At 45.1% G+C, this 27098-nt stretch overlaps 1 protein-coding gene across 6 annotated transcripts in view; it reads left to right on the top strand.

Annotated features, from left to right (window-relative positions):
- Positions 1–6652: 6652 nt before the first annotated feature.
- Slc8a3 (solute carrier family 8 member A3) overlaps positions 6653–27098 on the top strand; it is a 137342-nt gene continuing 116896 nt past the window's right edge. For 2 of the 6 annotated variants that reach the window (XM_036205601.1, XM_036205596.1), the window contains exons 1-2: positions 6856–7666; positions 22881–24725. In XM_036205601.1, coding sequence (XP_036061494.1) covers positions 22942–24725 — 1784 coding nt within the window. In that variant the 5' untranslated portion in view covers positions 6856–7666; positions 22881–22941. Of the gene's footprint in view, positions 6790–6854; positions 7667–20010; positions 20047–22880; positions 24726–27098 lie in introns of those variants that run through there. The other 4 variants (XM_036205598.1, XM_036205600.1, XM_036205599.1 and 1 more) reach the window with 4 other exon arrangements.

Below are 27098 nucleotides of genomic sequence, written 5' to 3'. Positions count from 1 at the left end.
AATCAAAAGAGATCAAGAAGGACATTACATACTCACCACAGGAAGGATCCACCAAGATGAAGTTTCAATTCTGAACATTTATGCCCCAAACACAAGGGCACCTACATATGTAAAAGAAACATTACTAAAGCTTAAATCACATATAAAACCCCACACATTAATAGTGGGAGACTTCAACACCCCACTTTCACCTCTGGACAGATCTGCCAAATTGAAACTTAAAAGAGAAATAAAGGACTTAACTGATGTTATGACTCAAATGGACTTAATCAATATCTACAGAACATTCCATCCAAATAAAAAAGAATATACCTTCTTCTCAGCACCCCATGGAACCTTCTCTAAAATCGACCACATACTTGGCCAAAAAGCAAATCTCAACAGATACAAAACAATTTGAATAACCTCCTGTGTTCTATCAGACCACGATGGTTTAAAGTTAGATTTCAACAACAACAAAAACAACAACAACAAAAAAAAACTACAGAAATCCTACAATCTCATGGAAACTGAATAATGCTCAACTGAATCACCAATGGGATAAGGAAGAAATAAAGAAAGAAATTAAAGATTTCCTAGAGATCAATGAAAATGAATACACCACATACCCAAACTTATGGGATACTATGAAAGCAGTGCTAAGAGGGAAATTCATAGCACTGAATGCCCACATAAAGAAGCTGGAGAAATCTCATGCTAGTGACTTGACAGCACACCTGAAAGCCCTTGAACAGGAAGAAGCAAAGTCTCCCAAGAGGAACAGACGCCAGGAAATTATCAAATTGAGAGCTGAAATCAATAAAATAGAAATAAAGAGAACAATACAAAGGATTAATGAAACTAAGAGTTGGTTCTTTGAGAAGATCAACAAGATAGACAAGCCCTTATCCACACTAACCAAAAGACAGAGAGAGAGCATCCAAATTAACAAAATCAGAAATGAAAAGGGGGACCTAACAACAGACAATGAGGAAATCCAGAGAATCATCAGGGCATACTTCAAAAACCTCTACTCCACAAAACTGGAAAATCTAAAAGAAATGGATAATTTTCTGGATAGGTACCACATACCTAAGTTAAATCAAGACCAGATAAACCATTTACATAGTCCAATAACCCCTAAGGAAATAGAATCAGTCATAAAAAGTCTCCCAACCAAAAAAAGCCCTGGAACTGATGATTTCACTGCAGAATTCTACCAGATCTTCAAAGAAGACTTAATACCAATACTCTTTAAATTGTTCCACACAATAGAAGCAGAAGGTATATTACCAAACTCCTTCTATGAGGCTACAATTACCCTGATTCCTAAACCAAACAAAGATGCAACAAAGAAAGAGAACTACAGACCGATCTCCCTCATGAACATTGATGTAAAAATACTCAATAAAATACTGGCAAACAGACTCAAAGAACACATCAAAACAATTATCCACCATGATCAAGTAGGCTTCATCCCAGGGATGCAAGGGTGGTTCAACATACGAAAGTCCATCAATGTAATACACCATATAAACAAACTCAAGGGAAAAAACCACATGATCATCTCACTAGATGCAGAAAAGGCATTTGAGAAAATCCAACACCCCTTCATGATAAAGGTCTTGGAGCTATCAGGAATACAGGGAACATACCTAAACATAATAAAGGCAATTTACAGCAAGCCAACAGCCAACATCAAATTAAATGGAGAGAAACTCAAAGCAATACCACTAAAATCAGGAACAAGGCAAGGCTGTCCCCTCTCCCCCTACTTATTCAATATAGTACTTGAAGTTCCTAGCCAAAGCTATAAGACAACATAAGGAGATTAAGGGGATACAAATTGGAAAGGAAGAAGTCAAGCTCTCCCTATTTGCAGATGACATGTTAGTATACATGAGTGACCCCAAAAATTCAACCAAGGAACTGATACAGCTAATAAAAACCTTCAGGAACATTGCAGGATACAAGATCAACTGAAAAAAATCAGCAGACCTTCTATATACAGTAGACAAACAGGTTGAGAAGGAAATCAGAGATACATCACCCTTTACAATAGCCACAAATGTTATAAAATACCTTGGGGTTACTCTAACTAAGCATGTGAAGGACCTATATGACAAGAACTTTAAGTCCCTGATAAAAGAAATTGAAGAAGATGTCAGAAAATGGAAAGATCTCCCATGCTCATGGATAGACAGGATTAACATAGTAAAAATGGCGATCTTACCAAAAGCAATCTACAGATTCAACGCAATTCCCATCAAATTACCAACACAATTCTTCACAGATCTGGAAAGAATAATACTCAACTTCATATGGAAAAACAAAAAACCCAGGATAGCCAAAAGAATCCTGTACAATAAAACAACCTCTGGAGGCATCACAATCCCCGACCTCAAACTCTACTATAGAGCTACTATAATAAAAACAGCTTGGTACTGGCATAAAACCGACCTGTGGACCAATGGAATCGAATTGAAGACCCTGACATTAACCCGCACACCTATGAACATATAATTTTTGACAAAGAATCTAAAAATGTACAATGGAAAAAAGAAAGCATCTTCAACAAATGGTGCTGGCATAACTGGATGTCAATGTGTAGAAGGTTGCAAATAGATCCATATTTGTCACCATGCACAAAACTTAAATCCAAGTGGATCAAAGACCTCAACATAAATTCAGCTACTCTGAACCTGATAGTAGAGAAAGTAGGAAGTACTCTTGAACGCATTGGCACCGGAGATCACTTTCTAAATATAACACCAGTAGCACAGACACTGAGAGAAACAATCAATCAATGGGACCTCTTGAAACTGAGAAGCTTTTGTAGAGCAAAGGACACGGTCAACAAGACAAAGCAACAGCCTACAGGATGGGAAAAGGTCTTTACCAACCCCACATCTGACAGAGGGCTGATACCCAGAATATATAAAGAACTCAAGAAATTAGACATCAAAATGCCCAACAGTCCAATTAAGAAATGGGCTATAGAACTAAACATAGAATTCTCCACAGAGGAAGTTCAAATGGCTGAAAGACATTTAAGGAATAGCTCAACATCCCTAATTGTCCAGGAAATGCAAAACAAAACGACTCTGAGATACCACCTTACATCTGTCAGAATGGCTAAGATCAAAAGCACAGAAGACAGCTTATGCTGGAGAGGATGTGGAGCAAGGGGAACTCTCCTCCACTGCTGGTGGGAATGCAAGCTTGTACAGCCACTTTGGATATCAATATGGTGCTTCTTTAGAAAATTGGGAATCCATCTCCCCAAGACCCAGCTGTAGTACTCTTGGGCATATACCCAAGGAATGCTCAATCATACCACAAGGGCATTTGCTCAGCTATGTTCATATCAGCATTGTTTGTAATAGCCAGAACCTGGAAACAACCTAGATGCCCTTCAACTGAAGAATGGATAAAGAAAATATGGTATATATACACAATGGAGTACTACTCAGCAGAGAAAACAATGACATCATGAGGTTTGTAGGCAAATGGATGGATCTAGAAAAAAATCATCCTGAGTGAGGTAACCCAGACTCAGAAGAACAAACATGGTATGTACTCACTCATAGGAGGATACTAGATGTAAAACAAAGATGACTAGACAGCTACACAACTCCAGGGAGGCTACCTAGAAAACGGAACCCTAGGAAAGACCCAAGGATCACCCAAAGACAGAGAAATGGATGAGATCTACATGAACAACCTGGATGACAGTGGGAGTAATGAAGGGCAAGATTTGAGGGAAAGAAAGCTTAGGGGAGCAGGAGATCCCAGCTGGATCAAGAACAGAAAGGGAGAATGAGGAATAACAGACCATGGTAAATGAAGACCACATGTGAACAGGAATAGGCAGAATGCTGGAGAGGTCCCCAGAAATCCACAATGATATATCCTCTGTAATCTGCTGGCAATGGTTGAGAGAAAGCCTGATCTGACCTAGTCTGGTGATCAGATGGCCAAACACCCTAACAGTCGTCTTGGAACTCTCATCCAATAACTGATGGAAGTGGATGCAGAGATCCTCAGCCAGGCCCTAGGTGGAGCTCCAGGTGTCCAATTGTCGAGAAAGAGGAGGGTGTGCAAGATCGTGAATTGTTGAATCCAAGACTGCAAAAAGCACAGGGAAAAATAGCCAAATGAATGGAAGCACATGAATTATGAACCAAAGGCTGTGGAGCCCCGAGCTGGATCAGGTCCTCTGGATAAGTGAGACCATTGAATAGCTTGATCTGTTTGGGAGGCACCCAGTCTGTGGGACCAGGATCTGTCCTTAGTGCATGAGCTGGCTGTTTGAAACCTTGGGCTTATACAGGGACACTTTGCTCAGTCTGGAAGGAGGTGACAGGACCTGCCTGTACTGAATCTACCAGGTTTAAATGAATCCCCAGGGGTGCCTTGATCCTGGAGGACATGGTAATGGAGGGGAGGGGCTGGGGGAAAGGTGGGGGTGGGGGGAGGGGGGAGGACAGGGGAACCCATGGCTGATGTATAAAATTTAAAACACATAATAATAAAGAAAAAATTACTTATTACAAAAAGAGTATATATATAATGATTATAATTTATATAATATATATATAAAATCACTAGAAACCCTACCATCAAGAACAGCCACTTAAAATGTTTTATGTATTTTTATGTTGTCAGGGCACAGCAATACATCTATATTCTCTCTCTCTCTCTCTCTCTCTCTCTCCTGTTTTCTTCTCATTCTTATACATCATGGAAACTTTCCATGTCAACCAACACACAGAATGCTGCATCAGCATTTTACATGGTATTGTGTCACTGGAGTATGATGTATTCCACCAATTTTGTTGGGGAAAAAAAACCCACCGGTTTTTACTGTTCTAAGTACCATCACAAACATCCTTGTAACCCAGCTCTTTACTCCTGCCCGTAGTGATTGCCCTGTTCCAGTAAAATTACTGAATCCCAGGGATGTGAGGTGTCTTTAAAAATTACCTTTCCTGGGGGCTGGAGAGATGGCTCAGTGGTTAAGAGCACTTGTTGCTCTTCCAGGTAGTTCTGAGTTCAATCCCCAGCAACCACATGGTGCCTCACAGCCATCCATAATCAGATCCGATGCCCTCTTCTGGTCTGCAGTCATATATGCAGGCAGAACACAGTATACATAATAAATAAATAAATCTTCAAAAAAAGTTACCTTTCCTAAAAACTGTCCCAATTTGCACACCTTCCATCCCTCTCTGTCCTGATTACAGTTCAGTCAGACATCCACTGCTCCATGCGGACAAGCACAAGGTAAAACCTGCTGCCTGGTACTAAGAAACCTCATCCCTTTAAGCAGTCACTGAAGCCAGAGTCTCGGTCCTAAAACCACCAAGTTCAAGGCCCATAAAGTGTCTGAAAGCACTCCTAAGGGAATATGCAGAACCCCAATCCAGGGCAGGATTGCTTCCTGACTTGCTAAAGGAACACTGAACCAAGGGCCTTAAAAAAAAAAAAAAAAAAAAAAGTGTATTTTCTTCCAAGCTGAGGTGCTTTCTGTCTTTTATACTCACTTAACGTCTTTAGGCCAAACCTTGTTGGAGAGGCGCATCTCCCCGGTGGCAGGGATCTAGAAGTTATACATGCCATTTGTGGTATCACACCTGCCGCTTGTTTGTTCCCAGCTTGCTGCATGTAGCTTCGGGATAGCTGTTTAAGGTCTTCAAGACCAAAGGTTAACCAAAAAAAGAAGGAGGAAGAAGAAGAAGAAGAAGAAGAAGAAGAAGAAGAAGAAGAAGAAGAAGAAGAAGAAGAAGAAGAAGAAGAAAAGAAGAAGAAGAAGAAAGAAAGAAGGAAGGAAGGAAGGAAGGAAGGAAGGAAGGAAGGAAGGAAGGAAGGAAAGGAAGGAAGGAAGGAAGGAAGAAAAAGTGCAAATAGTAATCACGTTTGTTTCATACCCTCCTGTGAGGATGACAGCAAATAAAGCAATCTGATTCACTGGCACTAACCCTGGCCCTGCTTAGGAGACGCTGATGCTTGGTGTTATGACGCTCTGTGATTCCCCTTACACTTGGCTTCAGGCAGCAGAAGCGTCGAGAACAGTTTCTGTCCTATCTCCACTGGTATCTATACAAAGGGGCAAGAGCCAGCCACTATTCTCACTTCACAGCTGCCTAATGACACTGATCAACTGAGGACGACGCAGTCCCATCCTTAGGCGTGTCTGTCTCCTCCTGCCACCAGGACCACGCCTGACAAATAGAGCCGAAATTACAGGCATCTGATTTAAGGCTGTGTGTGTACACTGCTCTCGAGCCAAGCCCCAAACCCTAGTTCTGTTTGCTGCATCAAAGAACCACCTTTGCTCCATCCTCCAGGCCCAGAGTAAGCAGCAATTTGAGAGGCAGCCTCCTTTATTTTTAGCCTTAAAACACACACACACACACACACACACACACACACACACACACACACACACACAGCCTACATAGCAGCGCTCACCAAAGCGTCTCTTACAAAGCTGTTGTTTGACTTCGGATGAGAAAATGACAGGCTGAGTTCTGCACCAAGAAGGGGTGGGGTGGGGGTAAACGGCAAACGGGAGGAGAAAAAAAAAAGGAGCGCCGCGCCCCCCTCCCCCAGCCAACCTCCATCCCCTTGAGTCCTCCCCTAGGCCTGGGTGGACCCTGCCTGGGTAATCGTCTCCTGCTATATTTAAAAACCACAGATGTGTTTGGAGGGGACTTAATTTCGGAATTGCGGGCGGCGTCTCCTGGGGACAAGGGGAAAGCTGGTGCTGAGCTCCCGCCTGCTAGCTTCCAACTCTGGGGAATCCAGGTCAGGACGCGTCGCCTTCTCACAGCTGCTGCCTGTCGCAAAGCTCCAAGCTCCAGGGCTCAACGATTGGGTGGGTGGCCTCCGGGTAGGGCTTGTGTCCACCTTAGATCTTCCGGGACTCCCTGCGTGCGAGGATCGGGCCCAATGTCCCTGACCCGCCACGAAGCGTTGTACAAGTCTCCCCTCCGTGCGCGAGGCTAAATATGCGCGGCTTGTCATTCGGTGTGGCTGTCTCCCAGCTGATAGGGTGACGTCGGGTTTGGAGGCTTGGAGATTGGCTTTTTGATTTGGCTTCTTGCGGAGGCTTAATGGGCAAAAGCTCTAGGCTCGCCCAGAAACCGGCCCCATACGCTCGTCCCCTCTGCACGCTGCGAGGCCGAGACGTCTCCCGTGGTGACGGCAGGCGAGGCTGAGCCGCGCGCTCCCAGCCCCGGGAAAGCCCGGGCGACTCGGCAGCTAGCCCCCTCCGGGGTCCCTCGGAGCCGCCAGGGCACGCCGCGCTGCTCTCTGTCCCGCCCCTCCCGCAGGGATCCCTAGGCGAAAGCGGCCGGGACTCCCGGCCTTGCCCGGGCCACTCGGGCCATCCCTGTTCCCTGGCTAGGCGCCGAGGGTCCGCACTCGGTGCCCTGAGCCCTGGCCGCCAGCGTTCGAGCTCCAGATGCGCTGCCCCGCAGCCCCCTGACAGCTGCCAGCCCACGAGCTCCGGCGGGCGGCCGCGGCGGCGGACTGTCATGCCCTGGACGCCGCTGCAGCCGGCCCGCAGCCCGCGGGGGCGATGAGCCGCTGCGGCCGGTGAGGAGCCCGGGCGGCGCGGGCATCGCGCACCTTCATAGCCCGCCTCACTTGCCCAACGGGCTCTGGAGGCTGAGGGCAATCGGTGAGTAATGAGATGAGCCCTCAACCCACCCCCACCCCCCGGTGGGCGTCAGAGGCTGGGGACATCAAGATTCAGGGTTTAAGATGCCGCCCCCCAAGAGGGTCCCTGGTGGAGAAGGATCATGTTAAGTTATTTCTCAAGATCATTCGCATGCACTGCCTCCCTGTGGGTTTAGTGCCAGAAGAAGTGGGGGAGGGTGCCCGGGAAAGTGTACGTTGTGTATGCGGTGTTGGGGAGGGGGGGGAGATCTGGCAGAGTGTCTAGGCGAGGGTGCTGGGGTTGCCACGAGAGATGCCTGTGAGCCCTGGCACTGGAAGCGTGTGTACAGTCCTGTCGTGCGTTTGCTGACTTAGTGGAGGGGGCATCTCAATGGGGGGAATCTGCATGCCAGATGTGTGTGTGTGTGTGTGTGTGTGTGTGTGTGTGTGTGTACATGTGTGTCTCGCCAGTGCCAGGGCGTGTTGAGCTCTTAGGGCTGAGTGTCCACCGGTTCTGGGGTTAGGAGGGGGACCGCGTTTATTCGCTCAGCACGGGCCTGGGTACACACACACACACACACACACACACACACACACACACACACACACATATGGTACACCAGCACACCAACCTTGGGACTCCATTGCCGCAGGCCTGCAATCACAGCCCCAGCACCTCTTCCCCTCCCTCATCCTCCCCACAGGCTCCTGGGCCAAGTAGAAGGCGAGATTTAAATCCAGAGATTTCAGTCCCGGTGGTCTGGGAGATCCCAGGCCGTGGAGAGAAGTGGAAGTATATAACTAAGCCCCCCTTTTCCTCAACACTCTCTCTCCCTCTCTCCCTCTCTCTCTCTCTCTCTCTCTCTCTCTCTCTCTCTCTCTCACACACACACACACACACACACACACACACACACACACACACACACGCCCTCATTTAAAGGCTAGCCCTGCAGGCCTTGAGTGACCTGCCCTGAGAACCTGAGCCACTGGGGCAGGGGAAGAAAATGATTTGCTAGAGGGGTTTCGGGGGAGGAGGCAGTTTTTCCTTTTTATTCTTTGTGTTTTATTTTTAACCATGGAGTGTGTGTGTGTGGGTGGGGGGGCTAAATAGAGCAAACGCCTTTAATGCAGCGCTGTAAATTTCCTCACTCACTGCCTGCCTCCATCCTTCGCTCCCTCTTTATTTCTCTTTCTCTTTTGGCAAATAAAAAACAAACCTCTGAACGTTTGGTGCTAAGGTTTCCCAGGCAGAAGGATGGAAATTGGGTGCAATTTATCAGAAACACAGGCTTCAGCTGGGCGCCAGGTGCCCAGCTCCTGGGTGGTCAAGAAACCCCCAAAGGGGGAGGATTGTGGGTACCTGATAGGAACACATCCGGTCTTCTGGTGGGTTACCAAAAGGGAAGCGTTCCTGTGATTAATCTTCCACAGCTGTTGTGCCCTGTCCAATTGAGCTAAGCTCTTGTTTACCTCGGTTTTCAAATATAGCTGCTGCGCCATGCTCTTCCTGAAATAGGGGCATCAGTTCACTGTGTATGGGCGAATGATCTCCCACTGGCTCTTCTCCTCTACCTTCCCTTCCCAGCCTCTGGCTGGCTCATCCAGCTTTGAGAGGAATCTGCCCCTAAACTCAGGCTTGTAGTGTTGGAAAAGATGACGGTTGACCGCCAGAGATTTTGGCGACTGGATGGGGACTGGTCACTTGGGTCATCACTGCAACTACATTCTCATTAAACAGTCCTTCACGCATGTCTCTTTCTTTAAATAAATGAAGTGTGTGTGTGTGTGTGTGTGTGTGTGTGTGTGTGTGTGTGTGTGTGTGTGTGTTTAAGGAGCCTCCACAGAGCCTGCATAACTAGGAATTGATTGTAGAGGTTCCTTCTTAACTTGATGAAGACCAGAAGGCCACGGTGCAGATCCCTCTACATGGAATGCTTATTGCTTTTCAACACTTACTGGAGAAAGTTTTCCCTTCCTTCTGACTAGGCTAGATTTCCTTATTCTGTAAATCCATAATCTGAACCTATCACTTATCTAAGATGCTACTCAATTTTACTGAAGTGACTGAGTGATGCTGGGGGCAGCTCTGGACATTGAGCTCCTCAAAGAGAGGAAGGAGAGCTGGCAGTTTGTCCACACTGTATCCCCAGGGCCTGTCCCTGTGTCTGGCATACAGCAGGCACTTAGTAACTGTTTGGTTAAACTAATGGAATCAGAGGGATATGGTACATCTTCCCCTCCCTGGGTGTCTTCTATTCCTGGTCACAGAAGGGAGAGAAGTTTCCAAACCAACTCTGTTTGCTGTTGTTTGCTTTGCTTGTAAAATCAAGCCAGGCCTGGCAGCATAGGTCTGTAACCTCAGCAGGAGGATTGCAAATTCAAGGCCAGCCTGGGCAATTTAGTGAGATCCCATCATTAACAAAAAAGATTGGTGTGGGCACGGGGAACATAAGACAAGGTTGTAACTCAACAGCAAAGCATTTGACTAGGCTGTTCATTTAATCTGTAGTACTATAAAAATAAAATCCCCTTACTGTGGATCGTTCCATGAGCTGGCACTCTGATTGCCTTGCCCCAGCCCTCTTCTATTCCTGTGCAAAGCAGGTTTTTGTTTTTGTTTTTTTTTTTAATAATCTCTAGTCACAGTGATAGGTGCTGTCCTTAAGCAACAATGTGGCATTGTATCCCACCCTGCATGGTCCAGCTGTTGCCCACAGTCAGGATTTGAGAGATATGCTACCTTCATTTCTCCTCACACTCCTAAATTGGATAAGTGGGGTGGAGTGATTCCCTTTACTCGAGACTAGTTGCTTTGCCTAGAGGGTCAAATATTTTCTCAAATATTTCTTCACTTGTTATTTCGGGGAGACATTTATTGAACAAGCATTCAGCAATAATAAGCTAGGTAACAGAGGCATGCAAAACCGAATGGTCCCTTTCCTCATAAACACACATTCTAGCAGGGACAACCAACCAGTGAACAGGCAATTACTATATAGAGTGGTCTCTGCCACATGAAGGGCAGTGGCATATCTCTGGGAGTAAACGAAACAGTCACCTCTTCTCAGGGCCTGAAGGCTGACTCTTAGGACAGCTGAGCTCAGAAAAGAAGGATGGGTTCAGGTAGCTTTGGTGAAAGCAGTGAGGGGACAGCGGGGAATGGAGGACAGTGTTGTGTGAAAAGATTAGCGTCCAAAATTCCTAAAGTGGAAAGGGGTTTTTCCAAACGCCGGACACGGAGATGCAGGGGGATGTGGCTGGAAAAGCTGTAGGGTCAAACCATGAAGGGCTTTGCTCCATGCTAAGGAATTGCATGGAACTTTCCAGTGAGGCATCAGAAGTCTTTAACACCAGAAGTGAAGGAGCAGATCGGCATTTTATACAACTGGCTGAAGCTGAGATGTAGGGTCAGTGGGGAGTTTCTGTCGATCTCCAAGGGTCCTCATGGAGAGAGGGAGTCCTCTGTCTGTTTCTGTGCATGAACTAGAATGTTCTTATAGTTTTGGTTGTGAGCTTAGCCTTTAAATGCTGAGCTATTCCTCTAGCCCTAGAATGTTCTCTCAAGGAAGGTCCACTAATTTCCTTTAATGGGGCTAACTTATGTTTGATTGTTCATATATATCTTGAATAGAAATTCTAAATGCAGCCGTGGGGAAAGAAGCCTTAGGAGGAAGGAGAAGTGGTTCCAGGATGTATAAGGCACCTTTCCTGGTACTCTGAGCTACAAAGCAAGACAAACTCTGAAAGATGAGGGGTGGAGAGGTATTTGAGTATATGAAAGCCCCCCCCCCCAAGGAGCACAGGAAGATGAGAAGGATTTACATTTATATTAAATCTATAGAGACCGTGGGCTTTTAGATTGGAAAACTCGTATGTGTGTGAAGATAGACTTCTTTAAAGAACTGTATGGAGAGTTGATAAACTTAATTGCAGGGTCCTGGATACTTGGATAATGTATACAAAGTCTCAACTACTAACAAAACTGCTTTGTTTCGTCTGGACAGAGCATGGGACAGACCAAGGAGCGTGAACTGCCCTGATACTTGGCTTGACAAATAAGGCTGTCTTGGTTGTGCAAGAGTACTGGGTCGCATGGGGACTGGGTGCTAGTCCCACCCTGGCTTCCAAGTGGTACTGTTTAAGTCCTTTGAGAGGAGAGGGCCTCGATGTCAGTGGAACGGAGATGAGACTGGGTGGTGCAGTCAACATCCCTCCTTTGAATCCTATCTGCTCTACTTGGCTCCTCCCCCAACCCCTCACTACTCTCAAGACCCTCTCCTTCCCTGAATAGCAGCCACTCTCTTCCTAAACTGGACTCCTTCTCTTATCTGGAGTCTCTGGCTCCTTTAACACAGAATCCTGTCTCTAATCCTACTCTAAAAAGAGTGTCGCTTGCCCACTTCCCCCTCCCCACCACCCTCTCCTCATCTTACTGTTATTAAAGTATTGAAATTGTACAGTGATCATTATTCTATTTCCTCATCCCTCCATTGCATCATTTTCCCACTTTTCTCCACCTTCTACCCTAAGACCTCTCACTCTCCAGACTGGGGAACACTCTCTCACTCCACCCTCACCTCCATCAGATAATGCTGACCATTAGCTTCTTAGAACTTCCCTTGCTAGGCTTCTGGTGGGTGGAGCTCTCCTCTGGTCCCTCATCCATTTCTGCCCAAAGAATCTGCCCCCTTCCTACTTCCCCCTTCCCCCATCGTTCCTTGGCAGTCTTCCCTGGTGACTTGTGCTATTTCTCCAGCATGTTCCTGGGGCATGTGCCTCTAGCTCTCCGTGCCTCTGACTTATTTCCAGCCACTTGTGCATTGTCTGCAACAGGATATCCCACAGTTTCAGGAACTGGATATACTCAATGATCCTTAGTTAACCTTCATCAGTGTGCAGTCCCTAGTAGCCTTGGACTGCAATACTCAAGGGCTTTCTCAGAACAACTGGCAGTGGTCTAGGCCCCCAAAGGCTCTAACTATATGATTTCAACCTCAGCACTTCTTTTCCCTAGGAAAAATAGGTTAAAAACGAAATCATTAAGAATCCAATATAAACACTGTGCCCAAGGGCCTTCCAAAAGTTCCACCCACACCATACTCCCTCCCTAGCCATGCAGGAAGAACTACCTTGTGCCTGTGCCTTTTTGCTCCTCAGAAGGAACCAAAGGGAGAGGGAAATTGAAGGGAATCTGAAGGAGAGAGAGAGAGAGAGAGAGAGAGAGAGAGAGAGAGAGAGAGAGAGAGAGAGAGAAGAGCTTCAAAGACAATTGTGAAGGGGAGGCACACACCACTGGAGTTAAATGTTTGAAAGAAGCCCCCAGCCACATCTCAGAGAGACGACCCTGACTGCTAGCCAGACTCCATTTGTTTTTCCTTTAGGCAATGATGTGATTGAATTCCATGTTTCAACATTTTAAAACTTAAGATGAATGAAGCAAACCATAGGAGGAGGTCTACAGAAAACCCGTGTAAAGGACAGTGATTCCCAGCTCCCCTCAGCCACAAGTCAGGAGGATGTCAGCAGTCTCACCATGAGTAATGTCAACAGTAGAATCTGGAGGTGGTCTCTGTGGAACATCAGGGGGCAGGAAGAAGACCAACATCTGTTCTAGGCTTTGCTGTTTCCCACACCTTTGTCTACTGCCCCAATGTCCTTTCAGTTCAGGGATTGCTTTTTCTTGGCCCTTCCTCATACTCCTTCAGGTCGGATGGAAGGAGACTTTTGTAGTCAGCATAGGAAGATTTTCTCTTGGCTCCATACTTATCGGTATAGACGTCTTGACAGTTGACTGAACACTGGATTCTTCATCTGTGTGATCACTCCCACAGGAAAAGTAAAAGGAGATCATGCAAGTAAGAAGGCCTTGGTAAACACTTGGCACATCGACGAGTTAAACCTTTGCTAACTGAATGATGTGGAGTAAGTATTGGTTGTCACTCTCACATTCTCTGGAATAAGAAGCAGATGCAGGCAAGAGTGCTCAAGATGAGTGGAGGACCTGGCCTGATTGGGTCTTTAGATGACGCTCTAGCACATGGTTCTTTTGGTTCTTCTGAAAGAGCAAAACTTGGTGTTTTCTGAGGGCTTTATCTATAACTATTGACTTTTCTTCCCAAGGGTCCTCCAGAAGCTTGAAGTCTCCTCTCAACATTACATGGTTTCCAAGTCACTTAATCCGACAGCCATCATTCATTCATTCATTCATTCAGTAAATATGTATTGAGTCCTCCTTATGCCAGACTCTAGTCTGAAGCACCATGGTAAACAGAAAAGGCACATCTCTTGTCCAGATTACAATTTTTATCTCTTGATGAGTTAACAAACAAATAGACAAAATCAACAATGTGTTAAACAAGTGACATGTGCTCTGAGAGATATGAGAAATGATGTGGCAGAGAGTCCTGGAGAAGGGCCACCTTCAGATCAGATGAAAGGGGAGGAAGGTAGTATTTGAGATCAGAATGGAATGAAAAAGGCACATATGTGGATATCTGGATCAAAGGCCATTAAATGTAAAGACTGTGAGATAGACCTATAGTTAGAAACATTAGCTAACTTTATCTTAGTGGACTGGAAAGCATATCAACAGGAGGTAAAATCAGCCAATTAGTAGTTAGAAGAGGAAAGGAGCATCAAGAATAGCTGAGATGCAAAGAATGGCATGATATCTATAGTGGGTATTTTTCAAAAATCTCTGGTTGGTTTTGGTAGCACTAGCTTGTAATCCCAGCACCCAGGAGACTGAAGGAGGATAGGAAGTCAGTATGGGCTACACAGTGAGGTCCTGTCTCAGAAAAAAAGTTTTGTGGGGAGCAGACTATAAGAGTTGGGGCAAGATTGGTAGATGTAATAGTAGGCAAGACAAGATATTTAATTCTAAGCGGATAGAAGTTAGACCAGAGTGTGACACATATTTGCACTCAAAGAATCTGAGTTATATGCAGGCAACATGATCTTCAAAGAACCTACAAGTTTTATGGGCACACAAGTACTTAGCAGACACAACCACCACCACCACTACCACAATTACCCACCACTACCACTACCACCACCACCACCACCACTACCACCACCACCACCATCATCACCATCACCACCACCACCACCACCACCACCACCACAGAATCAAGGAACAGAATAATGCTCTCTTGTACTCAAACTTGGGTTTGAGTTAATCTTAACACTTTGTGTCTTTTAAAAATAAAATAAAATAAAATAAAATAAAATAAAATAAAATAAAATAAAATCCCCCAGCACTATTTCCTAAGAGTGATGCATTCAATGGATTCTGTTTCTTCTATGTGAGCTACACTCTTATTTTTTACAGACAAGAGGTGTCTAACTCCACACCTTCTCTAAAGTTCTCAGCCAGTATTTTTAAGTTCCTGCATCTTTTGCTTGAATTTAGATACTGATCTTGTGTACAGTTCTGTATGCTCATTGGGGGTGTGGACAGGCAGGCTCCATCAGTGTGTCTCCAAAGCCTATCACATCTGGGCTACTGAATCAACAAAAGCCTTCATCTCTATGAAACTGAGGAGCACACTAGTACCTTGGTTGAATTCCAAGGACTTTATGCTCTCTTCCTGGAAGGTCTAGAACTCTTGCTGGTCTTCTTTGTCCAGTGTTCCATAAAGTCCTGAGCCATGTAGGCAGATGCCTTTGTAGGTAGATGCCTTTGTGCTGATTCCTCCAGCTTCCATTGCTTTGAGCCTGGATCTGTAAAGCAGAAGGAGCATTCGTTGGAGGACCAGTGTGCTAAAGAAGATGCTGATATGATGAGCTTGCTGTGACTCTTCATTCCTGGTTTTTTTCTATTACCTTGTTGTCATTGTTCTCCAACTTGGACTGAGTCTACCTGAGGTAGCTCGGAAATACACAGCTTCCTTAGCATTAGTTGCTCCTCCTCCTTCCCCCTAGTGCTGAGAAAGTTGGAACTGGCCTCAGCCTCCAGTAGACCCTGCTTTTGTTCATCCATGGAGTTTTTGTAATGCTATCACAAAGACTGTTTGTCCAAAAGAAAACCTTAATCCTATCTCTCCTCTGCTTAAAAATGTTCAACTTATATTGTTCCTCATATTTTCCAAGGTGACACCCAAATTCTTTGGCTAGGCATTCAAGGCCTTGTAGAGATTCCTCACCTAATTCCACAGCTGTCCGCAGACGCCCTCTTCCACAGCACATTGTCTGCTTTTCTCTAAATGCATACTGCTCACTTCCACACATTCCTTCTAGAATGGGCTTCCCGTTGCCTTTGTTGGCAGTACAGTAACTTTCACCTACTTATCTCCTATTCATTTTTCAGGTCGTAGATATAATGTCAGCTGGGTCATGGAACTGGTCCAGTGATCCCATGCCATTCTAACCCTTTCTTCTTCAAACTTTCTTGGCACATCAGGGTATGTGCTTCCAAATATAATACTTGTTTTGTCCTAATTACTCAGTTTTCTGTCACTTTTCTCCAATGCAGTGTGTGCTTCTCAAAAAGGATTATATTTTCGTTCATATTACTCAAGTTTGAAAATCTTTGCTCACAGCATCCCCAACAGATGGTTCTCCAGCCTCCAGTTGAACATTGCCAAGGATTGGAGAAATCAGCGGATATGGTTCTTACTAACTTTTTTTTTTTTTTTTGCATAGCCATTCAATAAATCTATACTAACTATCTACTATATGTTAGACATTAATTTAGGCACTGGGGATACAGAAAGATGATAAAAAATCCCTAACCCCTCTTAGAACTGTCTTTTTTTCAGTTTGTGAGGAAAAATAAGTTTAGAACAAAGGTTTAGAGTAACCTCCCACAGTAAGTCAACCTGTGTCACTCATGTTCTAAGCTTCACACAAGCACAAGTTTGAGAGTGAATGAATGAATGAACAAAAAGACCACAGAAACTAGATATGACCCATGCTGTCATAATCAAAAGAAAAAATAACTAGAAATATATTTCACTGAAAACAGATGAGCAGCATCACTTTCCTGTGAAGATAAGAGAACTCTATTTTTATGTATCCTCAGTAAAAGTTTAGAGAGAGCAACAAAGGGACAAATGTCCTTATGTAGATGAAGAATGCTATCCTCGGCAATGCACGAAAGAAAATGGAAGTCCATGAAGGTGAGATGCTAGCCCACTACATAGCAAGGCTTTACTGTAATCACTTGTAGGTCAACTTCTGGTCCAGTGGAAGTCCTCCTGGACTAGGAAAACCCTTAACGATTGAAATCCCTGAGAAGCATCATCCATAAAGCTCAGGTTGGGTTTACAGTTATTCAACTCAAAGATACTTAGATCATCAGAAAAGCACATATTTAAGTTAGATCAGCCCAGAGCAGTGGGAGAGCCAGGCTTGGAATTTAGACACCCAAGGAGAACTCAGAGGATAAAGAATAAGCCAAGGGAGGGTGGTAGGAAGAAAAGGCTGAGACAAGGTCAAGGAGTTTTCATTCTGAATTTACCAAAAGCCTCTTGGATTGAGTCCATTTTGTAAGCAACTGTTCTGTATCTGTTCAGGGTCAGACACTGCACTTCTGGTTCAGGTGCCATTAAAGCATGAGAGGGTTAAGAGAAGGCACAAGATGACATTTGTATGAGATTGGAGAAGGGAGGACTGTGCAACATGTTACTGTGAGATTGTCCACATAATTTGAAAGCTCTACCATACTTCAGCCACTCTCGGCATCACCACCTTAGAGCAGAGCAAGAAAAGGGTATTAACGATGTCCCAGGGGGTGGTTATATTTAATTCTTATCTTTCCTTGCTCTTCTCCATCCTTCATCAGAAAATAAACTCTATAAGGCTGGATAAGAGTTATAACTCATTCATGGCTGTACCCCAATCAGAAGTGCAGGTATTGCCCCAAGAGTATCATGGACTTTCCAGGGTCTCCCACTCACTGATACTCAACAAATCAATCTTGCTTTCTGTTTTCAAATTTAAGGCTTACTATTGTGTCAAGCACTGGAGTATGTAGGCCCTCAGGGGTGTGGGGAACTCTGCATCCAGAAAGATTCACTTCATTCTCTCTGGACTCTTGCTCAAAAAAGGATCCCCAAACCTGGGACCCAACATCATGTGTTCTTGAAACAGACTTCTACCATTCAGATGTCTACTTTTCTCCTTAGTGACTGTGATGTTGGCCAAATGACTTAGCCTTTCTGAGCTCTAATGTGCCATCTGCAGAATGGATCTCACCATGCCTCCTTCCCTGGGAAGACAAGAAATAATGCAGGAAAAGCATTATGTGTAATCATGTTTTCCTTCATGGATCTGGGTTCTAATTGTGTTAACCAGGCTACCTGAGCATCCGAAGACACATCTATCTGCCATACCTCTTAGACAGAGTAGGGAGTTGGGCACCTGCATGGACTTTACACAAACATCCCCTGAGGTGGGTACAGAGAACACAGGAAGCTCTGCTGTGTGCTTGCATCCAGATGACATATCAGAGCAAGTGCAGCCGGGCCTGCATCTATAACTTTAATGTAAATTGGCTGTGACACCTGTGCGGGGGCCCAGATTTAGAAGCAGTACAGAATGACTCTACTGAGGCTGGTGACAGGCCCTAAGCTCTGTCCCCATTGGAGAAAGTGGAGGGCGTAGCAGGAGGGAGAATTGCTCAGTCTGGTCTGGTGGCATTGTTTTATTAATGATCTGGATGAGCAGAGGAACAGTGATTTTAATTAAATTTGCCAGCAATATTAAAAGATGTCGGGAGCTACTGCCGAGGACACAGACACCTTGCAGAAGGCCCTGGGGGGTGGGGGGACACATTAGGAAAGTAAGCCAGGAAGGAGACAGGAGGTCATGAGCTGAGCCAGGACATGTGTTCTGCTGAAGGAGCAGGATGGGAGCAGAGGGTCACTCTGTGTGGAATGGACCATAGTTCCTTTTTATCTGCATTTGCTCTGTTCCCAAATCTATTTTGAACGAATCTTCCTATTCCAGTCTCTTCTTCCTTAGAGCCATCCTAGGCCTTTGGTGAGATGGTTTTGTTTTGTTTTTTTTCTGAACTATAAACAGACTGTGTTATTCTCCTATTTAGAACCCATCATTGGTTTTCCTCGTCTTAGGGTAAAAATCCCATCTTCTCAGCCTGCCAGAGAATACATGTGGTGAATGAGCATTCTTCTGCCATCCAGCCTCTTCTGGCTTCTCTTTCCCACAGTGTAATCCAAGGCACACAGCAGCCTTTCCCAAGTCTCCATGTCTTTGCCTGGGCTTTTCTCTTTAACTGGAATGCCCTTCCTGCTTTCTTCCTTTTTTTCGTTTTTAAAGCTCACTCATGCTTGAAGACCTATTTCAGGGGTCATCTGCTTCAGAACCGCCTCCCTGAATTCCAAGCTGGCTCAGCACCCTCCTCGAGTATCCACAGCATTCTGCCCTTGCCCCCACACTTTGTAGGAAAACTGTCTATTTTTGTGTCTCTTTCCACTCCTACTCAAGTGTACCTTTGCGGGCAAACACTGTGTCTCATTTTTCATGTTACCCACTGGCATGTCCTGGCAAGTCACAGGCATTTGTCCACATGTGTCCACATGTGTCAGGCTGAATGATGAGGAGAATATTCAGGTGGGTGATGACAGCCTGGGTAGTCCTGAGCCTGGGGACTCTGAAGCTCTGTCAAGTGGCTAGTGTCTCCTTTGTGGGAACAACTTCACAGACACATTGCTCTCGAGTCCACATCAGACTAGAAGATGACTGGGGTCATTCATATCCTACAACAAAATGGGACGTGTTGGTAACACTGAGTGGCTAACACCATGCCTTGAATGCCATTTCCCTGTGTATTTTGGCTCTATGAATGATTTTTTTTTTTTTTGCCTTACACTTTGAGTAAACGATTTAAATAAGACATTTTCTCCAAAATGTAAAAGTAGAAATAAAAATCTTACTAACTACATAAGGCTGTTATAAAAATTACAAGTAGTATGATTGCGTGTAGTGAATGCTTATACATAGCAATTACTGTGAATATCTTTTTTTTTTTTCAAATTGAGCCGTATTCCTGAATCTATGTCTTTACAAGGGTAAGGAGACACCCTAAAAGATTAGAATCTGCCTCAGTTTGTGTTTGGGCCTGGAACAATAGCATTAAAACAACAACAACAACAACAACAATCGGCTTGGTCAGTGGCTCTGATCCCTTACAGTCTGATGATACTGCAGCCAGAATCTGTTTCCTGAGGGGGTGGAGTGCAGAAAGAGAAAGTAGGCACCCAGCTTCTTTCTTCACCCCTGGACACTGGTGCAGGTGCTTACTAGCCAGGCCCCTTTCTGACTTTTCCTTGTACTCTTGCCTTAGCCTTGCTTGTTTTTCAGGAAACCAGCCTCTGATTCTGGCCCCACGACAGCGCATTCCCCATGACAACCTGGCACCACAGTACGTCTACAGGGGTAACTAAGAGCCTGGCTCTCTTAAGTCTCTGATGTGTAGAATAAGAGTGAGTCCTTGCCCTGCTGATCAGGACAACTACCTCCATGATGACCCCATGTCCTTTCTCACCTATAGACGCCTACCCACTTGGGGATGCTACCTACTGTCACCCTGTGGGCTCCTGATTAGAAAGCTGCTTCAGCTGTGCCTACCTCCATCTCCTCCTGCATGGGGCTTATGAGAATCCACCAAGTCAGAAGTTTTGAAAGTAGAGACCAGAAGGCAAATCCTCCTTTGTCTGCATTTCTCAAGGGGTAATGAGTGTCAGACCTGTGAATGGAGAATCTCTGTGGACATCACAGCTCAGAGAGCATTTTCAAGCTTTGGGTGTGATGCTGAATATCTTCAAGCACTGTGATCCTCCATAGTCATTTCATGACTCCTTATCCTCCAAGTGAGGTCAAGGACAGAGGCCCCAAGCCACTGTTAGGATGATGATCAGTTCTTGAACTAGTGTGGGCCCCAGTGCTTGGCTGCTGTTCTGGGCAATATGAAGGGGAGTTAATCTATAGCTCTTTGGAAGGAAGACCTTTGTCCTAGATATCCTTTGGATATCCTTGTCCAAGAGGGAATTTCTGTCTGTGAGTTTTAGGAATTTAAAGGGAGCCTGCACAACCTCTAAAATCAAGTTATGATTTGTCTATGAGAGCTTCATATATTTCCAAAGCAATTAGCTATAATTTAGATCATAAAACAGTTTTTGAAGAAGGCTGACTGATCTCTCTGGAAGCTTTTTTGGCGGCTACATTTATCTGTTTCAAAAGCACTCATTTCCCCGAACACTGCTAACACCTACTCAGGATTCCACAGTAAACAGGGGAGACCCAGACCTTGTTCTTATGTCATCACAGCTTAATGGATAAGACATTAATCATCTAATACTGGAAAATAAACATACAATTTCGAAGTATTTTGAATGTCATAGAGGGAAAGAAGCCAGTGAGAGGACACAGTAGAGAAAACTGAGTTTTTAGCAGTCAGAGGAAATTTTTGTTTGTTTGAGAAAGTGACACCTAGTTGATACAAAGCATTGTCATGATTGGAAGGTACAAAGAAGAAACTCTCATTTCAAGCATGAATGATGGCACATGCAAAGGTCCTGAGGTAGATACAAGCTTGTATAATCAGGGTGAAATGAGGAAAGGGCATTGTTGAGTTAAGATGAGAGTGTGGAAGAGGGAGAAGATAATGGAGGAGGTAACTCCTAAGAGGTTTCATTGCTGATCATGGTAGGAATCAAGGATTTATACCAAGAGCAAGAAAAAAATAACTATAAAAGAGCTTCAACTGGGGGTGGTGGTGATATGCTTAAATCTGTAGTTTTATGTATGTGGGGGGTTGTTGTTTGTTTACTACTATGGTTGACTGGAAATATTTTTCAGTGATAGGGTAACTGGTCTAGCAAGTGTGGGGTCCTTGGTTCTTATTCCAGAATCCCAATATTACTATGACTGAATGAGGAAAGCAGAATTGAGATTTATTCTCTGGTAAGAGTTGGAGCGAGGCTTTTAGTTAGAAGGTCACTGTTGCCTGGACCATCGCATAAGGAACAATGGTGACTTGGACCATGATGGTGGTGGTTAAGACTGGAAAGAGAGCTACTAGAATTTAGTGCAGGACTGGACACAGAGCAGAGGGAAAGGTGTACTGGCAGACGAACACCTGTCATAACTGGGCAGGTGGGGGTGATGCTTTCAGAAATGAGAACCACTGGAGAAAGAACAGCCAATGTGGAAGGTGGGGACCTTGATGCCTTTAAGGCGCTGCGCCAATGGAAGTCCACATCCCAGCATTACTAGCCACATCCCACAGGATTTTAGCAGCTAGGGGGAAGTGGATTGTTTCCCTTCCTATTCTGTCTGAGTGAGCCAGTAAGTAATGGACTTCCAGCCACAGTGAGCAGATGCTCGTAGCCTCAGTAGGACATACTGAGTGGCTTCTAGTCTCCTCAACACACAGCCATGACTCAGTGCTCTGAGCTCAACAGATAAGGCTGCATGCCACCCCCAAGTATTCCTCAAGTCTTCACAAAACTGTTTATGAGAAGCCATCCACATGTTTCATTAGTAACGATTTCTACTTCTTGGCCCTTCCATGTTTTCACTCGGAATTCAGCGGCTGAATAATCCATAGCCTGTCCTAAGCGCAGTTTAATGGGAGAGCTGAGAGGGACAGTGGACAGGCACCGAGTTTTAGTTTAGCCGCAGTGCAGACAGCAGTCACTATGAAATGAATTCCTGGCTGCCTCCAGAAGTTTTGTATTTGAGGAAGGAGCTTTTTTTTTACCTACAAGAGCTCAATTACACACAGAACAAGGTGTTCTATGTCAGGGACCAGCCCATTAAAAACACAGCTCAATTCAGCATATACGCCAGCAGGCCCATGTTTTGCAAGATTCTTGAGTATGAAAGCAGGGCAAGGAAGCCTGGGGTTTCTAGCAACAGAACAAGTGGGAAGAAAGACCCAGGGCATACGGACCTATTTTAAGTTGATTCTGGGGACAAGTGGAGTTCCAGTTTAGGACTAGGAGGTATCACTTGGGTTTCCATTCCTAGCCTTGCCAGCTATTTCAAACCATTCTTCAACTGAGTCTCCACCAGATGGTTTGTTTGAGGACAGAGAAGCTATTTGTGACTCTCACTGACATCTATTTTTCCGAGTGAGAGACGGGCCCCACGTGTCAGTGCCATATGTCAATCGAGGTGAACCATACGTTTGCGTTGGTGGACACCTGCCATTTGTTGCCCCCATTTTTTCCTCATGTCTTTCCCTGTCTCTCTGATTTGTTTTATAGGTCTTGGACCTATCAGGAGGACCATTGGTGCTGTGGTGGAGCCAAAATCTAAGTCTTGTGTATGGCGTGGTTACGGTTGCAGCCTCTCACCTCTGCCTTCCTCCATTTTGGGCTGGTTACTTTTGTGCTCTTCCTTAATGGTCTTCGAGCAGAGGCTGGCGACTCGGGGGATGTGCCCAGTGCAGGGCAGAACAATGAGTCCTGTTCAGGATCATCGGACTGCAAGGAGGGTGTCATCCTGCCAATCTGGTATCCAGAGAACCCTTCCCTTGGAGACAAGATTGCCAGGGTCATTGTCTATTTTGTGGCCCTGATATACATGTTTCTTGGGGTGTCTATCATTGCTGACCGCTTCATGGCATCTATTGAAGTTATCACCTCCCAAGAGAGGGAAGTGACTATCAAAAAGCCCAATGGAGAGACCAGCACAACTACAATTCGGGTCTGGAACGAAACTGTCTCCAATCTGACCCTGATGGCCCTGGGCTCTTCTGCTCCAGAGATTCTCCTGTCTTTAATTGAGGTGTGTGGTCATGGATTCATTGCTGGTGACCTAGGACCATCTACAATTGTCGGCAGTGCCGCCTTTAACATGTTCATCATCATTGGCATCTGTGTCTATGTGATCCCAGATGGGGAGACTCGGAAAATCAAGCACCTGCGCGTCTTCTTTGTCACTGCTGCATGGAGCATCTTTGCCTATATCTGGCTCTATATGATCCTGGCAGTCTTCTCTCCTGGTGTGGTGCAGGTTTGGGAAGGCCTCCTTACGCTCTTCTTCTTTCCAGTGTGTGTCCTGCTGGCTTGGCTGGCAGACAAGCGCCTGCTCTTCTACAAATACATGCACAAAAAATACCGCACCGATAAACACCGAGGAATTATTATTGAGACAGAGGGTGACCATCCTAAGGGCATTGAGATGGATGGGAAAATGATGAATTCTCACTTTCTAGATGGGAACCTGGTACCCTTGGAAGGGAAGGAGGTAGATGAATCTCGAAGGGAGATGATCCGGATTCTTAAGGATCTGAAACAAAAACACCCGGAGAAGGACTTAGATCAGCTGGTGGAGATGGCCAATTACTATGCTCTTTCCCACCAACAGAAGAGCCGTGCTTTCTACCGCATCCAAGCCACCCGTATGATGACTGGTGCAGGCAATATACTTAAGAAGCATGCAGCAGAGCAAGCCAAGAAGACCTCTAGCATGAGTGAGGTGCACACTGATGAGCCTGAGGACTTTGCCTCCAAGGTCTTCTTTGAGCCATGTTCTTACCAGTGCCTGGAGAATTGTGGAGCTGTCCTTCTGACGGTGGTGAGGAAAGGAGGAGATGTATCCAAGACCATGTATGTGGACTATAAAACAGAGGATGGCTCTGCCAATGCAGGGGCTGACTATGAGTTCACAGAGGGCACGGTGGTTCTGAAGCCAGGAGAGACCCAGAAGGAGTTCTCAGTGGGTATCATTGATGATGACATTTTTGAGGAGGATGAACACTTCTTTGTGAGGCTGAGCAATGTCCGTGTAGAAGAGGAACAGCTGGAGGAAGGGACGTCCCCAGCAATGCTCAACAGTCTTCCCTTGCCTCGGGCCATCCTGGCCTCCCCTTGTGTAGCCACAGTGACCATCTTGGATGATGACCATGCAGGAATTTTCACTTTTGAATGTGACACCATTCACGTCAGTGAAAGTATTGGTGTTATGGAAGTCAAGGTTCTGAGGACATCAGGTGCCCGGGGCACAGTCATCGTCCCTTTTAGGACAGTGGAAGGGACAGCCAAGGGTGGCGGTGAGGACTTTGAAGATACATATGGGGAGCTGGAGTTCAAGAATGATGAAACAGTGTAAGTAACCTTTTTGTATTCCATTCCTTCGTAGCCCATTCTGCGCCACCTCTCTGTACTCCTTACATGGCTCCATTGCGTTTGTGTTGATCCCAAACTCTGCTTTCATCACAGGTGTGCAGGATCAGCAGACACCACTGGACATGCCCTCCTTAAGTTCCCTATTTCTAAATTGTTTCTGGACAAAGAGTCCTGTGACAAGATCAAAGGACACAGAATGCTTTGTCCGCTGAAACTCAAAATGATGGACGGTAGAGGGGTGGGTAAGGCGACAGTTTACATACAATCTTGGAGAACGCTTGAGATCAAGTAAGAGCTGGGAAAGTACACAGGCTTCTCCTTCTCTCTTCCATCCCAAAGGTTATGGGTTTGGGAACTTACTATTCTAGGGCACTAATAGTCTGGTCCTAATATCATCAAGAAATAGTTGGCATTGGTCCATTTCTCCCCAGAGTCACATTGCAGTTGTGCTGCCCAGCCAGGTTCCAGACACTACTCCTTCCATTTGGAAATTGAAAAATTGATTGAAACTTGGCAATGTCATTAAATATACATATTTTGTGGAACAAGGCTTGTCTAACCTGAATGAGGCAAGTCGATATGACCAGAGTACTGGAAGCATCGTAAAGAAGGAAAATTCTTAGGGCCACTGTCTTTTGCCTCTAGGGTCGGGTAGAAGCTTCAAACTCTGGCTATGCACTGAAGGAGATTTGTGGAAGAAAATCTGTCTTCTGTGTGGTCCTCTGTTTCACAGTCCAAGACTCCCCTGAACTATTTCACCCCCTGTTTCCAGCCCATCAGAACCTGGGGATGTTCTTCTGTCATCTCTCTTCACTGGCTCTTCTTGCAAATGGGACACTCTGCATCTCTGGGTGTATAGATAGCATTCAAAGAGACAATGAATGGTTCTCTTAGCTTCCCGCAGGGTCAGCTTTTCAAGGACGCTTAGGAGGATGCCAATGACTACCTACTGTTTCACAGCAGGAGACAGTGTGAAGAAGAGGTGTAAAGGGGGATGTAAAACTGTTCCAAGAACCTGCTGCTTCTACTTGTAGGAAATGGAATCATTCAGAAACCAGAAGGAAAGGGCGGGAAGAACCTCATGGAAAGGGGGATCCATAGGCCCCAGGAAAGGTGTTCTTGGAGAATTTCTTCTCAGGTCTATTTATTGGGCAGCCATGGGACAATCCGAAAGGCTTCTGCCAGCAACAGCTGGGTGACCCAAAGGATTCTGCTGCTGTGTTTCCAAGACTCTTCTGACTTTGGACAAGTCACTTAGTAATTGGAAGGAAACTCTCATATAAAGAGTGACAATGATTTCTTTGCCTGGAGGCAGGGTCAGATTATCATATACTTCCTTCCAGCTCTAAGATCTTCTGAATCAAATTTGTAGGCATTGAGTGTCAGTCATATTATCACTTGCTAACAGAATAGGGCAGGGGATACTGATTCCTGAAGAGAAATAGCCTTTGAAAAATTGATTTGTCAGAACACTATTTAGTCATTTTTGCTAGGGAGGATAATCATTTGTTAGCATAAGCAAAAACCTACATCTTCCAGGGAATACTAACCATTTCTGTATGCTTTAAGGGTAATATTCATACATACAATTAAAGCCAGGCTCTCACTGGGAAGACGAACTTTTTTGTGTGAAGTTTCACACATATTTATGGTAATGTTTGCATGTGAGTGTTCACTGTCAGGCATTAGATGATGTCGAATCCACACAATTTCCTATAAATTGGCTAGATTTGGGGGAATTCCCTTTCAATATTTATCTTCTGGTGTCATAGAAAGTTAGCTTGGGGGATATCAGAAAGTGGTCCCTAATTTCTTTATTCTCTTAATAATCAGTTGTCCATCTAGGGTCTCTGAATATGACTATACCTTCTCAAAACTTTGTGTGTGTGTGTGTGTGTGTGTGTGTTTGTGTGTGTGTCTGTGTCTGTGTGTCTGTGTGTCTGTGTGTAGTGTAGTGTGTGTGCATGTGTATGTGTGTTTTGGCTTTGGTGAACAAATTTATGATCCCATCTATCACTTTGCACTGTTATTTGACCTCAGTATGGTTTGATCTTTTAGTCTTCCTTTACTGCAAAATAGCAAGTCCAAAGCATGTTAGTCAATTGCTATACAGCCATCTGACACATGGTGCTTTAAATTGTAGTTTTATAACCGGAGGCAGGATTGCTATGGAGTTGAAGAACCATGGACTCTGAATACTTTCGGTCAGAAGTCTAACTTCTCTGTTGACTTAACCATGCAAGTCAGGAAAATGTTACTACCTGTGATGTATGTAACTCTCCAACTGGTGAAACAGGAATAATACCTTTCTTGCAGGGCTTATTGTGATGCCTTGAGATATTCTGGTTTTAT

The sequence above is a fragment of the Onychomys torridus genome, chromosome 14 (assembly GCF_903995425.1).
Source record: "Onychomys torridus chromosome 14, mOncTor1.1, whole genome shotgun sequence".
NCBI classification, from domain to species: domain Eukaryota; kingdom Metazoa; phylum Chordata; class Mammalia; order Rodentia; family Cricetidae; genus Onychomys; species Onychomys torridus.
This window is presented reverse-complemented; position numbering and strand designations above follow the sequence as displayed.